The 16,437-nt window shown below is 44.8% G+C and overlaps 1 protein-coding gene across 2 annotated transcripts in view; it reads right to left on the bottom strand.

The window, feature by feature from the left end:
- Positions 1–15,829, bottom strand: part of FOXO3 (forkhead box O3) — a 76,418-nt gene extending 60,589 nt beyond the window's left edge. For both annotated transcript variants that reach the window (XR_011363622.1, XM_069974808.1), the window contains exon 1: positions 14,856–15,829. Coding sequence is in view for 1 of the 2 variants with exons in the window: in XM_069974808.1 (XP_069830909.1) it covers positions 14,856–15,407 (552 nt within the window). In the remaining variant the exon portion in view is untranslated. The remainder of the gene's footprint in view (positions 1–14,855) is intronic.
- Positions 15,830–16,437: the final 608 nt, after the last annotated feature.

Below are 16,437 nucleotides of genomic sequence, written 5' to 3'. Positions count from 1 at the left end.
GACATCTAATATTCAGCCAATGAAAACAGATGGCAAATAGGTAACTATAAGCAAAATTCAGACTCTCTCTCTCTCTCTCTCTGGAAATAGAGGTCACTTGGAAACTGGACAGACACATTAGCAAGTGGCATGTCTAATACTCTAATCCACTAACAGTTGCAGTGATGTATGGATCACTTTGTGATATGAATAACCTTATTGATTAACGAGGAATTCCAGCTAAAAGACAGGTGGACAAATCCCAATAGACAAGTGGTGACCATAGCGATGGAGGGAGACAGAGTAGTATTCTTCCCTAAGGGTAAATCCACATGATGTTTTTTTCCATGTCTGTTTGCAAGAGAATTCATGGAAATAATTCAAGGTAAACCTCCAGAATTCTGTACTGCCGGTCTGCACGCACATTGGCCCCATTTAATGGGCTATCCACAATGATATCACATTTTGTTCTATAACGCAGACTTAAAGGGGTTATCCAGCGCTACAAAAAACATGGCCACTTTTCCCCTACTGTTGTCTCCAGTTTGGGTGGGGTTTTAAAACTCAGTTCCATTGAAGTAAATGGGAGTTTAATTGCAAACCACACCTGAACTGGAGACAACAGTAGGGGAAAAGTGGCCATGTTTTTGTAGCGCTGGATAACCCCTTTAAAGCAAATTTACCATCAGTGCATTTGCAAGTTTTGCACATAGATAGAATGGCGGTGGTGGAGGGAAGCCGGTTCCCCGATCTTTTTTTTTTCTTGAGCCGCGGCCCGTTTCCCGCATACAGCGGCATTCTATTCGAGGGCACCGGCCAGGGGTGAAGCACTGGAAGACTTGGCTCTAACTCAAAGAGGAGGCTTCGAAATTAAGAAATAAGACTTGGGGTATATGGCGACTTCTGGACATGACACAAGTCCCCTGCCAAAACAGCTGTGATTAAACAGCACCACTCAAGTCAATGGGGTGGGCACTGCAACCCACATGTGGCTATGACCGCAACCTTGCAGTCGCAATAAATCCATCTGAAATAAATTGGTTGCTACTGCAGTGTTGCTGCCACAACCCTATTCACTTGCCTTAGGCTAGCTTCACACTGCGTTTTCAGCATCCGTTTAACGCATCCGTTTTTTGCAAAAAACGCATGAAAAACGGATTGCAAAAAACGGATTCATTTGTGTGCATCCGTTTTTCCATTGACTTCCATTATTAAAAAAAACGGATCCGTTTTTTTTGGCGGACCAAAACGGACCAAAAAACTTTGCTGACCCTATTTTTCTGGACGTTAAAAAAAAACGGATCCGTTAAATGGATGCTGAAAACGCAGTGTGAACCTAGCCTTAGGTGACACTTACTACAATCTACAGGGGGCAAAAGCAACAGTATCTGGTTGCAAGACCCCTATCCTTAGGCCATATGGACGTCCTCTTATTTTTATTAATTATAACATTGCTTGTTACTTAGTTACTAGTTGCAATGGCTATGCTTATTTACATCTACAAAAAGTCAACTCCAGTAGACAGAACAAGTGTCCTTCAAATCAGAACATAGTCTTCTGCAGGGTCGAGCGACAAAAAAATACACTGCACTCCAAGAACAGAAATATGTTACGCATTAATAGCTCATCCAGACTTGAAAGGAAAAAGACGGGATTAGCAGATAAATCTGGCAAAAGTGTTTATGGAAAAAGATTTCTATTTCTTGGTACTGAATGTACCAGGACTTACACGGGAAGTAAACAATGATCTGTACATGTTCGCTTGGTGTGTTTGAGCGTGTATGCAATCTTAATTTTGCTAGGCTGTGAATTCTTTACTTGGGAGTTATGAAAGGAGCATGTCAAAAGGTCTCCAGTTGCTGGATGCAGCTGACTGCCAGCCAAAGAAAACTGAAACAAAGGCCTGGTTCAGTAACCGTCTGCACTTTCCCTTGGCTATCCAAGTTGGGGGGGGGGGGGGGGGGAGTAGAACACTTGATAAAATTAACATTCAGGGTTTTACACTTGCCAGGAAATTTACAAATGCTAAAAACAAGGGAGAAAGTAACTATAAGAAGATATGGGGGGGGGGGGGGGGGGGTGGAGTAAATATAATATCATAGAAAAGACACAAACAATAGTCCAGGCCCATACTGTAAATTCCAGAATGGTGGAGGTCTCAGCATTAGGCTATTTGCAACAATGGACGTGATTCATACAAAACATACGTTGAATGTGAATGATTGGAATCCCGTCCGGAGCATATACGCATAGTATATGTTCCAGCCAAGATTCCATCAGGCCGCATGAGAAACTGACAGGTCAGTTTTCTGCAGGCGCTATTCAATGAATAGCGGCCGCACAGAACATGTTAGTTCACACAATGGAGTGTGCAGCTCCGGCCGCACGCTCCATTGTGTGCAGCGGTGAATTGGGATGTGCACATGGATGCGCCCGCATCCGAATTCACCAGAAATGAAGATCATCTGGCTGGTACTGCATTAACGGCTAAGATGACCTTTAGTAACAATGACCGTTCTGTGACCTGGCCAGGTCACAGAACGGCTGGTGTTATAAGTAGTGTGAACCCGGCCTTAGCCAGCATCAGAGGAGCCTGGAAGTCTAATGGGAGTCTGTAATCTGGCAGTGTGAATGAGGGCATGGGAGCGCTAAAAAATAAACTTCCAATATAGCATAGGAAAGCAAACCCAGGACATTAGTTGCATAGACGTGCAAACACCCTTGTATATAGAACACACTGCTGTCAACAAAAGCATTATACATAAAGCCCCGCCATACATGTTTCACTGCTACAGAGAGATCCCATCATTCCTGCGGACACTGACTAAAATGTCAGTGGATAAAGCCAATCTTAGGGGTAGTACGCTAGTGTTGTGTGCACAGCAACCTGCGTGACCTCTATGCTCATCCAATAGAGGGTGCGCACATTTCCGTCACCTAGTGGTTCACCATCATAGAACTTGACTCATCTTTGAACTTCTTTAAAGCTCCAAAAGTACTTATATAAGATATATAAGATGTAAGTTTGAGATGCGTCTCTGACAGATCAAAGGTTTTCAATGGTTGGCGTTTTGAGTTTTCAGACCCCGACCAATTGAACCAGTAGAACAAGCGTGGAGATGACCATATGGGTCGCCTGACAGAGAGAGGTGAAAGCGCTTGTGCATATCTCTCCTAATCGGTTTCAGTCTGAGCACTCAGACACCAACCAATGAAAACCTCTGATTTGTCTCTCTGGCATATCAAAGGTTTTTTGTTTCTATGACAGTAACCATTGGGTCCCAATACACTTTACAGTATGGCTCAACTGAGCTCTTACGATGCAAGGGACAGTTTAGGTTTGTTTTTGGGGTTTTTTTGTCTGGTACAAAAAAAAAAAAAAAAAACAAGCCTAAAAGTAATGGAATCGTATCAAGCCAGCAGGGAATGCAGGGGGATTTCAGCTGTAAAGCCAGCAGAATTGTGAATGCAGCAGGGGCTGTAAGTGGTTAATAGGCCGCACAAGCGATCCAGCCCAGGTAATCAATGCAATCATTTTATGTCAAAGGCTAAATCTGACATAAAAACTATAAAATTGTGGTAAGGAAACACTTTAAGGTAAAAAAATACATATAGCTGCTGTTAAAGAGACTATCTCAGGGTTGCATAAATAAGCGACAGAGAAGCAGAGAACAGAATGATGTATCACTTACATTTTTCTATGCAGCTGATTCAGAGATATTCTCCTGAATAACATGGACAATAAGTAGTTCTCTCCATTATGTGTGTATGCCCAGTAGTCCTCGATATTCATGGGCTCCAGCACACAACTGCTGACTGGCAATTCTTCTATACTATATATAGACAGACAGCTATCAATCAACATCAGAGGGCAGAAGGAGTGGTGCAGCACAAAGCCCATTCTCCTGCATATCAGGAGAACGGCTAAACAGAATGATGTAAGTAATACACCGATCTCTTCAGTATATCTGTCATTAGTTTAGTAACGGATTCCTTTTAATCAGCCTGGAAAGTCTATGTGGCAGTTTCCAATGGATTTTACATATGAGAAACCGTTCTCAGGAAAAAGGCTGCAATACTGCACTATTGTCTTGCTGAACCACTGACACTCAAGTCTACGCTTTGTAAAGGAAGACGACAAAGGAGTTAATGGCAGAACATGACGGCGTACATTCCTTCACACATCTTGCAATGCTCCAAATAAAGTTCTGGTTTACTATGCGTACAGCTGATCCCGTAAAAGAGAAGAAGCAGCTCCGACTTGGTTCACTGTTTACAAAATGGAGCATATGAAAAGAGGTTGTGACACTCGGCTTGTAGCCTTTTAGAATCGCAGTCCTTACGCACAGAGGAGATTAGAAACAGATGTGTCTACATCTGGCACCGCTCTTCCTCCTCCCACAATGTTACAAGAGCTGGATACTTCTATAACGATGTAGCGCTGGCTTAGTGATTGAGGAAATCTTCCATGACGGGGGATGTCAGAACGATGACTACAAGTCCTTCTTGGCTCAATCTACAACCGTAAGAATAAACTATAACAAAATAAATAATTTAAAAAAAAAAAAGCAAGACGTAAGAGTGCTTTTTATGGAAACCTCCTGGAATAGACTCCTAGTACGGCTCAGAAATGACGAAGGTAGAAAAGTCCCAAAAAAACATCAACTAAAGAGATATTTTTGTCAAATTCATTCAAGCTGTTTATAGTATACATTTCATGTAGTAATACAGAAGCACTCGATAGAGACGAGCGAACCTCGAGCACAATCCGGGTTGTCCGAACCTCAACTCTCAGCATGTGATTATCGGTGGCTGAAGAAGTTAGGTACAGCCCTAAGGAGTCATCCCAACTACCTGCTGAGTGAGATCTAAGTGTACAGAAGAACCGCTAATGTTGGCTTTTACCATGCCCAATATTATGTTCTGCTCGGAGATATCCCATTCCTCATACTGATTGAAACCTGACTGCGATGTATGAACAAGGCCTTAGAATAACGCCCCTTTGTTATTATCCATAGCTTAGATATATTAGGAAAGTATTGTTGGTATACAAGAAACTTTTTCCCAGAGGAAACCCGTGAAAATTCTTCCTAGCATCTGTGCACAGTCAGCAGGCACAGCCTCCCTCTGGAATACATTATATCATAGACAGAATACACTGGGCCTCATGGCAGTAACTTGAGGCGTAACCCATTAAAAAAAAAAAAATAATAATTACCCCCCCAAAAATAAGGGCAGTAATGCAGCAGCAATGGATTTTATGGGCAACATCTCCAGTGTATACTAGGACCATAAGTCCATTATGTTGAACATATTGTAAGACTTTGGGTAAATGGCGCTGCTGCCCTGAAAACTGCCTTAGCAAGATGGGCGCTCGCTTGCAGTGTCTTTACCGGGCACGATAAATCACGTGGCCGGGCTGCAAGAACGACTGTGTTATCGTTTGTGCGCCCATTCATTGTTATCAGCTACACACATCCTGCTTACACAGAGAGATGTCCGCCCGATAACTATAGATATTACAGCTGTACAAAGGATGACAACAGCCAGTGAGCGGCTGATCCTGGCTCTTTTATGCTGCGTTTACACGGAACGATTATTGTTCGAATTTTCGCGATAGCAATCGCATTTGAGCGATGATTGGCTCGTGTAAACACAGCGAACGATCAAGCGACGAGCGAGAAATCATTCATTTTTGATCTTTCAACATGTTCTCAAATTGTCGTTGGCTAAAAATTCGCAGATCGCTTCGTGTAAACAGTCTTTCACCGATTTACCCCATGTGTGAGATAGGCTTAAGTGATCTTAAAACGATCGCAATAACGAATTTTCCAAACGATATATAGTTCCGTCTAAGCGCTGATCGTAATAAACATTGATATTTCGAAATTGTTAATCGTTCGATTGGGCGAATTATCACTCCATGTAAATGCATCATTACAGTTACTGATTACTGGGTGAACAAGTGTCCCTAGGAATGCTCATTATTGTTCATCAGCTTGTGTAAAAAAGCCTTAAAGCAAATGTACCACTAGTACATGCTGCAGTCCTATTTTTGAGCCACCACCTGGTTCCCACACACTGCACCGGTCTATTACCGAGCACCGGCAAGGCATGAAGCACTGGGTGCTGGCCTGCCTCCCCCCAGGGTGATGAAACCCCCTCCCCTCTGTGACGCGGCACCATTAGAGTCAATGTGATCAAGACTGGCATACTCATATAGCGGTATTAAAATAAAGAGCAGAAAACAGTGACAGATCCGGCAAACACTAGTGTACTAGCCTATTCCAGTCTTTTCATTCTATTTTCCATAATTTTATTTTAGCTGCCATTTAACAGTCATCCTCCACGAGATGTTAGCAACAAGTTGGTAACATTGGTAAAATGGAATTTTTAATCCGTTCATAGAAGGTGAAATGTCATTTTCAAGGCTGGGCTTTTATTCGTTTGTATAGTGGCCAATAAAGGCTCTGCGGAGGATTATTTACTTTTGTGTTAGAGCAGGACAAAATGTCTTGGCCGGCTTTCCATGTGAAATATGGGCAGTCCAGCCCTTCCATGTCACACATTGTCTGAAAGCAGATTTAACACTGTGTTGTAATGTTGATGGCACTTCAGTCACAGGTTGCATCATCTTGCCTGTTGCATGGGTAAAGGTCGCTTATAAAGTGAAGCTGTGGTTCAAGAAATATTAAAGAGGTTTTCCACTTAAAACCAACTTGTCACCTACCCATAGGATAAGAGATTGTAGGGGGTCGTGGGAGAAGTGGGTACGGCACATGACCCGCAGCTCTATTCATTCTCTATGGAGCCGCCAGAAAGAGCTGAGCACTGTACTCTGCTCTCTCCAGCGGCTCCATAGAGAACGTAATGAAAACAAAAACAGCTGGGCCCATCTGGAGATCCCTGGGGGGCTAAGGAGGTCGGACCCCCATGCAATCTTTTACTTGTCACCTACCCTGTGGATAAAGGAGTAGTTAGTTTTAAGTAGAAAGCCTCTTTAAGGAATTGTATCGTAAGGCATATCCTATAAGAATGCTATTATTAACCCTTAGAGGACCCGGCCAATTTCAATTTTTGCATTTTCGTTTTTTCCTCCTTGTGTTTAAAAGGCCATAGCCCTTGCATTTTTCCACCTAGAAACCCACATGAGCCCTTATTTTTTCCGTCACTAATTGTACTTTGCAATAACAGGCTGAATTTTTGCATAAAGTACACTACGAAACCAGAAAAAAATTCAAGGTGTGGTGAAATTGAAATTAAAAAACGCATTTCTTTTATTTGGGGGGTATGTGTTTTTACGCCATTCGCCTTGGGGTAAAACTGATTTGTTATATATGTTCCTCAAGTTGTTACGATTAAAACGATATATAACATGTATAACTTTTCTTGTATCGGATGGCCTGTAAAAAATTCAAACCATTGTTAACAAATATACGTCACTTAAAACCGCTCCATTCCCAGGCTTATAGCGCTTTTATCCTTTGGTCTATGGGGCTGTGTCAGGTGTCATTTTTTGCGCCATGATGTGTTCTTTCTATCGGTACCTTGATTGCGCATATACGACTTTTTGATCGCTTTTTATTACAATTTTTCTGGATTTGATGCGACCAAAAATGCGCAATTTTGCACTTTGGGATTTTTTTGCGCTCACACCGTTTACCGTGCGAGATCAGGAATGTGATTAATTAATAGTTTGGGCGATTACGCACGCGGCGATACCAAACATATTTGTTTATTTATTTTTTTGTTTACTTTTATTTAAAACCTGGGAAAAGGGGGGTGATTCAGACTTTTATTAGGGGAGGGGGCTTTTTACTATTAACCCTTTTTTTTTTTTTTACACATATACTAGAAGCCCCCCTGGGGGACTTCTAGTATATACACTGTGATCTCTCATTGAGATCTCTGCAGCATAGATATGCTGCAGAGATCCATGAGATCGGCACTCGTTTGCTTTCGGCTGCTGCAGCCGGAAACAAACGAGTGCCGAGCCGGGGACGGCGCCATCTTGGAGCGGTCCCCGGCCGGCTTCAGTATCTGAGATCGCTCCTCCGGGACAGCGTCCCGGAGGTGCGATCTCCCCACTATACCACCACCGATTATATGCAGCCGGTAATCGGAGGCAGCTGTCATCTTTGACAGCTGCCTCCGATTACCTGATTAGCGGGCACGGCGATCGGACCGTGCCCGCTAATAGCCGCGATCCCGGGCTACATGAGGCACCCGGGATCGCGGCGGTTCAGAGCGCGGCCGCCGCGCGGCCCCGCTCTGAACGTGGGGAGGCGGCCCTGGACGTAAGGGTATAATGATGGTAGGAGATACAAGAAGATGCTAGAGGTGCTCCATTAGCCTATAATCGACTGATCAGCAATTAGATGAGGAGCAGGAAAACGCCTGATCGCATCTTTTGGTCCGTGCTAAAAAAAAAAATTATAATAATAATATCACTAGCTGCCACACAAATCCTTGTGTAAAAAGGGGGTGGGCAGCTGACAGCAATAGATGTAAATGTCCGCACAAACGGTTCCTAGCACTGCATCCAACTTCAGCCATGGTATTCAAATGACAAGCGATCGGACTCAAGTGTGCTTAAGATGCGCTCATCCCTACTAAGGACCAAGATGTCCTTTCCATCCAACCTGTTTCTCTGCAATATCTAGAGGAGCCTGGTGCACCTGGAGATCCACACAATAACAGTAGAATGGGTGGACCTGTGAGCGGTCTACATGCAAATAGTACTTGATGCAAATCAAGAGTATCAGCAAGTTGGTATAAACAAACTGACAACCCTGACAGCTCAAAGTGTAACGCTAGCCAGGCTTTATCATTCAGATGAATGGCCGTCCATGTAACTCTCCATTCTGCCACTACGGGACATATGGAAAGGGAATGTCGTTACGACACAATAGGCACAATGGGGGAGGGGGATTTATCAAACATGGTGTAAAGTAAAACTGGCTCAGTTGCCCCTAGAAACCAATCAGATTCCACCTTTCATTCCTCACAGACTCTTTGGAAAATGAAAGGTGGAATCTGATTGGTTGCTAGGGGCAACTGAGCCAGTTATACTCTACACCATGTTTGATAAAGCTCCCCCAATGTCTGTACACTTTTTTTCTTTCATCTTTTTAAAAAACAAAACTTTATATAGAATAAGATGTTAAAACTGATGTTAAAACTGATGCCATAGATGGGATTGACACCACTTTGAGCCCTATTCCATCGGACGATTATCGTTTGCATAATCGTTAACGATTAACGATCTCAAATGACCGCTATTGCAAAAGACCTGAAAACGTTCACTCATTTCCATGGAACGATAATAGTTACTTATGATCGTAATTGCGATAGTCTTTTCTTTGCTATTTATTCGCTATTGCGTTCGTATCTATTGCGAACGACGTCTTGTGGTCCTTTTACACGGAACGATTTATCATTTGAATTTGCACGATAACGATCGAATTCGAACGATAATTGTACGTGTAAACGCAGCGAACGATCAAACGACGAGCGATAAATCGTTTACTTTGATCTTTCAACATGTTCTCAAATCATCGTTGATCGTTCGCAAAAAATTCGCAGATCGTTCATTGTAAACATTCTTTCAACGATTTCACCTATGTGTGAGATAGGCTTAAACGATCGCATAGCGAATTTTCCGTACGTTGTATCGTTCCGTCTAAACGCTGATCGTTATAAAAAAACCATTGTTCATTCAAAATCGTTAATCGTGCGAATTATCGCTCCGTGTAAAAGTACCATTATTCAATGCGAACGAGTAACGATAAAAATCGGTCCAGGTCTTATAAAACGATTAATGATTTCTCGTTCGGTCGTTAATCGTTAACTGCATTTCAACCGAACGATTATCGTTTGGATTCGAACGATTTAACGATAATCTGAACGATAATCGTCCGGTGGAATAGGGCCCTTTGGCTTTGCACATTTTAAAACATCTCCCCCATCCTCTATTAGTATGTCAGGTTAGGCCCCAGAACATCCAATTTCTAGATACTGGGCCAAGTTTACAATAGTATATAAAATGTCACTGTATCCTAGGGCTGGTGGGAAAACGGTCCTGGTCTAGTCCTGTGTACAGGAAATCATACTGACACTTAAGGTCCATTTACACAGAAAGATTACCTGACAGATTATCTGCCAAAGATTTGAAGCCAAAGCCAGAAACAGACTATGAACAGAGATCAGGCCATAAAGGAAAGCCTGAGATTTCTCCTCTTTTCAAATCCATTCCTGGTTTTGGCTTCAAATCTTTGGCAGATAATCTTTCTGTGTAAATGGCCCCTTAGGGGGTAATTCACACTTTCCATGCATGGTCCACAGCTATGGTCGATGTGCTGCTGAACGGACTTCGGAACTCCTGACATCACCATTCATGATAATAATGGGAGCTCTGAAACAGTTTAAATCTGAATTCCAGTCCGCAGCACATCATCGGTGCACAGACTGTAATTGCGGAAAGTGTAAATGTCCCTACTGAGTCTAAAAAAGGTCTCTATGTGCAGTATCATGCCCTCCTTATCATCAGTTGAGCTCCACAGTCTTCCCCCCTCATGCATAGCCTGTTTCTTATATCAGTTACTAAAGTGGATAATACTCCTTATCACCTAGAACAGGTAACATCATCCATACAATGAATTTTCTGCCCCTCTAAGGGTCCTTTTTACACAGCCTGATATTCAGCAGTGCAAGGGTGCAAAATCAGTACTTACTTACAGAACCTTTACAAGGTACAATAAGTAAGACGACCGGGCCACACAAACAATGGCTGTATTGTTCGTGCGGCTATTACCAAGCATTGTTATCGGACGCACATCTCCCGTTTACATAGGTAGATGTGCAGCCGATAATGATTTTTACAATCACAAAAGAGATGTGATCAGCCAATGAGCGGGTGTTTGCTTACTCGTAGGCTGATCTCTGGCCCTCTTAAGCTGCATTCTCACGGAACACGGACGTAGAATGCCTATAACGTACTCTCCCCCGCCCGGGCAGCATCTGTAACTAGATGCTGAGAGTGGGGGAACTGTACAGATATGCGCCACGCTGTAATGACAGTTCCCCGCCTCCCTGCATCTTATCACAGATTCTGCCTGGGCGGGGGAGAGTCCGTTATAGGCATTCCACATCCGTATTCTGTGACAAACACAGAACGTGAGAATGCAGCCTTAGGGTCCATTTACACAGAAAGATTATCTGACAGATTATCTGCCAAACACTTGAAGCAAAAGCCAAAAATGGATTTGAAAAGAGGAGAAACCTCAGGCTTTGCTTTATGACCTGATCTCTGTTTATAGTCTGTTCCTGGCTTTGGCTTAAAATCTTTGGCAGATAATCTTTCTGTGTAAATGGACCCTTACAGGGGCCGATTACTGGCTAAAGGAGCGCTCCTAGGCCTGTGTAAAAAGGGCCTTCATACTTAGAGCAGACAGGATGAATCCATCAGGTGGACTCTCTTAGCCGCTAAATACTAAAAAATTGCTACTAAAGAACAAATTTAGAAAGTTGCTTAATTTTGTATTTAAAAAAACCTATTGCAAAGATCACCATATAATAAACACACACATTATATATATATATATATATATATATATATATATATATATATATATATATATATATTCCATATCCTATGTATTATGATTGTGCACCCATAATCTCTGCCCCCAGTGTAAACTGTAGCTGCACTGCAATGTGTCGGCTATGGCTCAGTACACTGGTGCGACTGGGGACAGGAATAGTGACGCCAAACGTACCGTACGAGTACAATACAGAATGTGCTGTATCCACAGGACGGCTAGAGTACAGGACGGTAACATCAGAATATCACTGACTAGGAAAGGGTGGTCACCAAATAGTCAGTAATAAAGGTAAGACAGCTTATGGATATAGGCATGACCTCTCAATATACACCCGCCAATTACTACGGTTAATACCGAATCCCTGAAATCCGGCAATAATCTATGTTCTATACGACGTTTACCTCCTAAATATCGGAGGCACGGCCATTCTCAGCCCTACAGGTCACAGACAACCTATACTGCAGCTCTAAGTATAGAGAAGGTACACAATACAAGACCTCTGCTCCGTGCACAATAGATTCCTACCCTCATCTTAGAGCGGTGATAATGGGGTCTCTATGGATATAGTATATAGATATACATATACACAGCACATGCAGTAATCTAGGTGTTATCCATACACTCGGATCTGGATGAGCTCATGGCCGCTCTCATTCATAAGGATAAGATATGCCGATCCGCAGCGCACACCTATAGATCTGCATTTGTAAACACACCCCTCCCCCTTCCTGTAGCTGTGGCTTCTAGGATCAGCTCGTCTGGATAAGAGAATAACTAAAATGCCGTTATATGTCATACAGCGTGCGGACAAACCCCCACCGCGTCCGTAAGGATATATACACATAGTCCCGTATACACATGCCCCGTGCCTACAGCTGACTGTATGTAAACAGTGCGCGCTGCAGACGTGGTCACCAACCTCAGCGCTTGTCAGAGAGGAATTTAGAGAACGCTACGTGGGTCCTGTCCTCTTGTTTAGACACAGACGGCATGTATATATTCATATACACAACCGTTAGTATGTACATAGATACACGTACACTATGGCAGGCCTACATATGCATACTAACACTATTATACATACAGCATAGAAGCATAGACATGGGATATACGGACTCATCACACATATACTGTATAGAAGCATAGACAAGGTATATACTGACTCACACACATACTGTATAGAAGCATAGACAAGGTATATACGGACTCACACACATACTGTATAGAAGCATATACATGGGATATACGGACTCATCACACATAAATACAGTATACGGACTCATCACAGATACTGTATAGAAGCATACACACGGTATATACAGACTCATCACACATATACTGTATAGAAGCATATACACGGTATATAAGGACTAATCACACATATACTGTATAGAAGCATACACACGGTATATACGGACTAATCACACATATACTGTATAGAAGCATACATACGGTATATACGGACTCATCACAGATACTGTATAGAAGCATACACACGGTATATACGGACTAATCACACATATACTGTATAGAAGCATATACACGGTATATAAGGACTAATCACACATATACTGTATAGAAGCATACACACGGTATATACGGACTAATCACACATATACTGTATAGAAGCATACACACGGTATATAAGGACTCATGATCACACATATACTGTATAGAAGCATACACACGGTATATACGGACTAATCACACATATACTGTATAGAAGCATACACACGGTATATACGGACTCATCACACATACTGTATTGAAGCATACACACGGTATATACGGACTCATCACACATATACTGTATAGAAGCATACACACGGTATATACGGACTAATCACACATATACTGTATAGAAGCATACACACGGTATATATGGACTAATCACACATATACTGTATAGAAGCATACACACGATATATACGGACTCATCACACACATACTGTATCGAAGCATACACACGGTATATAAGGACTCATGATCACACATATACTGTATAGAAGCACACACATGTATACACGAACTCATCACACATATACTGTATATAAAGACATGCATATAATATTTATGCGTATAGCACCAACAGATTCCGCAGCGCTTTGCATACATATTCTTATACATACAAGTACACATTATCATACATACACTGTTTATAAGCACCCACTATCATACACTGTATATAAGCACACACTATCATATACATTGTATAAAAGGACACGCATACTGTATATAAGCACACTCATACACAGTGTGTGTGTGTGTGTGTGTGTGTGTGTGTGTGTATGTATATACATACACACCACACTATTATACACACTATATATATAAGGACACATACTGTATATAAGCACACACTATATATAAGGACACATACTGTATATACGCACACACTATAAGGACACACACTGTATATACGCACACACTATATATAAGGACACACACTGTATATACGCACACACTATATATAAGGACACACACTGTATATAAGCACACACTATATATAAGGACACATACTGTATATACGCACACACTATATATAAGGACACACTGTATATAAGCACACACTATATATAAGGACACATACTGTATATAAGCACACACTATTATACATACACTGCATATAAACAAACACACTGTATACAAAGACACACTATAAGTGCGCATCCCCTCAGTGCTGAACCTATAAGCAGACACAGTGTGCTTGGCCCCAGCTCCCCGTGCCCCGGTGTATACAGGCGGTGTCTGCCCGTGCCCCGGTGTATACAGGCGGTGTCTGCCCGTGCCCCGGTGTATACAGGCGGTGTCTGCCCGTGCCCCGGTGTATACAGGCGGTGTCTGCCCGTGCCCCGGTGTATACAGGCGGTGTCTGCCCGTGCCCCGGTGTATACAGGCGGTGTCTGCCCGTGCCCCGGTGTATACAGGCGGTGTCTGCCCGTGCCCCGGTGTATACAGGCGGTGTCTGCCCGTGCCCCGGTGTATACAGGCGGTGTCTGTCCGGCCCGTGCCCCGGTGTATACAGGCGGTGTCTGCCCGTGCCCCGGTGTATACAGGCGGTGTCTGTCCGGCCCGTGCCCCGGTGTATACAGGCGGTGTCTGCCCGTGCCCCGGTGTATACAGGCGGTGTCTGCCCGTGCCCCGGTGTATACAGGCGGTGTCTGCCCGTGCCCCGGTGTATACAGGCGGTGTCTGCCCGTGCCCCGGTGTATACAGGCGGTGTCTGCCCGTGCCCCGGTGTATACAGGCGGTGTCTGCCCGTGCCCCTCTCACCTTCCATCCGGCGGAGCTGTTGCTGTCCCCCTTGTCCTTGAAGTAGGGCACGGAGCGGACCATCCAGTCGTAGATCTGGGACAGGGTGAGCCGCTTGTCCGGTGAGCTCTCTATGGCCCGGGTGATGAGGTCGGCATAGGACATATTCCCCCAGGCATTCCTGCGGGACGAGCACTTCCTCTGCTGCCCGGCCGCCCCGCTGCCCGCGCTCCCCCCGGCTCCCAGCGCACTCTGCGCGCCCTCCGATCCACCGACCGGGGCGGCCAGCACGGTCATCGCCGCCACATCCCCGCCGCTCACCAGCAGCAGGGTCCCTCTCTCTGCAGAGTCCCCGGCGGCGGCTGCTGAGGCGGCGGACACTTCCTCGTCGTCGTCGTCTTCCTCCGGGATCATGGACGATGCGTCCCCGGTGATGCCGGGCTTGGCCGGACTGGCCTGAGAGTCGGGGCGCTGCAGGGGCCATGTGCAGGAGCGGGGCCGGCTCTGCGGCTCGAAGTCGGGGTCGATGTCCACGTCCCTGTCCGGGGAGGCGGGGGGCAGTGCGTCTGCCATGCTGGCACCGGAGAGCTCGGTAAGTGGCGAGGTGTGTAGCGGGAGATCGGTGCGGAGAGCTCGGCGGCGGCGTCTAGCGGAGCAGGTACACGGCTCCCCCTGCGCGCATCATGCGGCTCTACACCGGCTCCATTGTGGATACCGCACAGGAACCGCAGCTGTCACATGCACACCGCCTCCTATCCTCTGCGGCTCTCTAGTGTACACATCCGTCCATGTGTAACCCTGGCATCTGCACATCACCTCCCTGCTGCTCCCGCTGCCATCTTGCCGATCCCCCGCACCTCAGGTCCCCCGTGTGTCGGCTCTACCGGGAGGAGGAGGACGGGTGCCCGCTGCTGTGCTGTCCGGGGCGGGCAGTGGCCTCTGCCTGTCACCCTGCACACCTCCACATAGCCCTGCTGACAACTACAGCAACACTAGTGAGGGGCACAGGCAGGGAGCAGACAACCTAACCCTGCCAGCACTGCCCACTGGGGGGAGGAGGAGGGAGGGGTGAGTACTGCACACTCCTTCACTGCTGCATTCCTCTGTACCCAGCTCCTGCACTCTCTGCTGCTGCTGCCAGACGCCTCAGCCAGGCTCTATACACCTCCTTACTATGTCATGTGCCACCATCATCACTATAAAAATGTATATTACTACTAGTAGAAGGGCCCTATTGGGTCGTACACATACAGAAGGCTGGGGTCACTCTGCAATTCTGTTGTTTAACGGATGCGTTAAGCAGACAGCAAAAACGCAGTGTTTTGTATGTTTCATACAGTGTCGGACTGGGGTATATGGGGCCCAACAGAGGAAATGATCCTGGGGGCCCACCAATAAAGAACCAGTGAGACGCGACATGTCAGCCAGTGTGCAGGTTCTAAAGCTGGGGGCATACCGGAGGATCGTCCAGTTCTCCAGTGGGCCGGTCCGATACTGGTTTCATATACTATGTTTCCTGATACCGTGGTACCTTGGTTTAAGAGTAACTTGGATTAAGAGCGATTTGCAAGAAGAGCTCACAGTTTTTCGAAAGTTTTTCACA

This window comes from Dendropsophus ebraccatus, chromosome 6, assembly GCF_027789765.1.
Source record: "Dendropsophus ebraccatus isolate aDenEbr1 chromosome 6, aDenEbr1.pat, whole genome shotgun sequence".
Taxonomy (NCBI): domain Eukaryota; kingdom Metazoa; phylum Chordata; class Amphibia; order Anura; family Hylidae; genus Dendropsophus; species Dendropsophus ebraccatus.
Note: the sequence above shows the minus strand (reverse complement) of the source record. Positions and strands in the feature narration are given on the sequence as shown.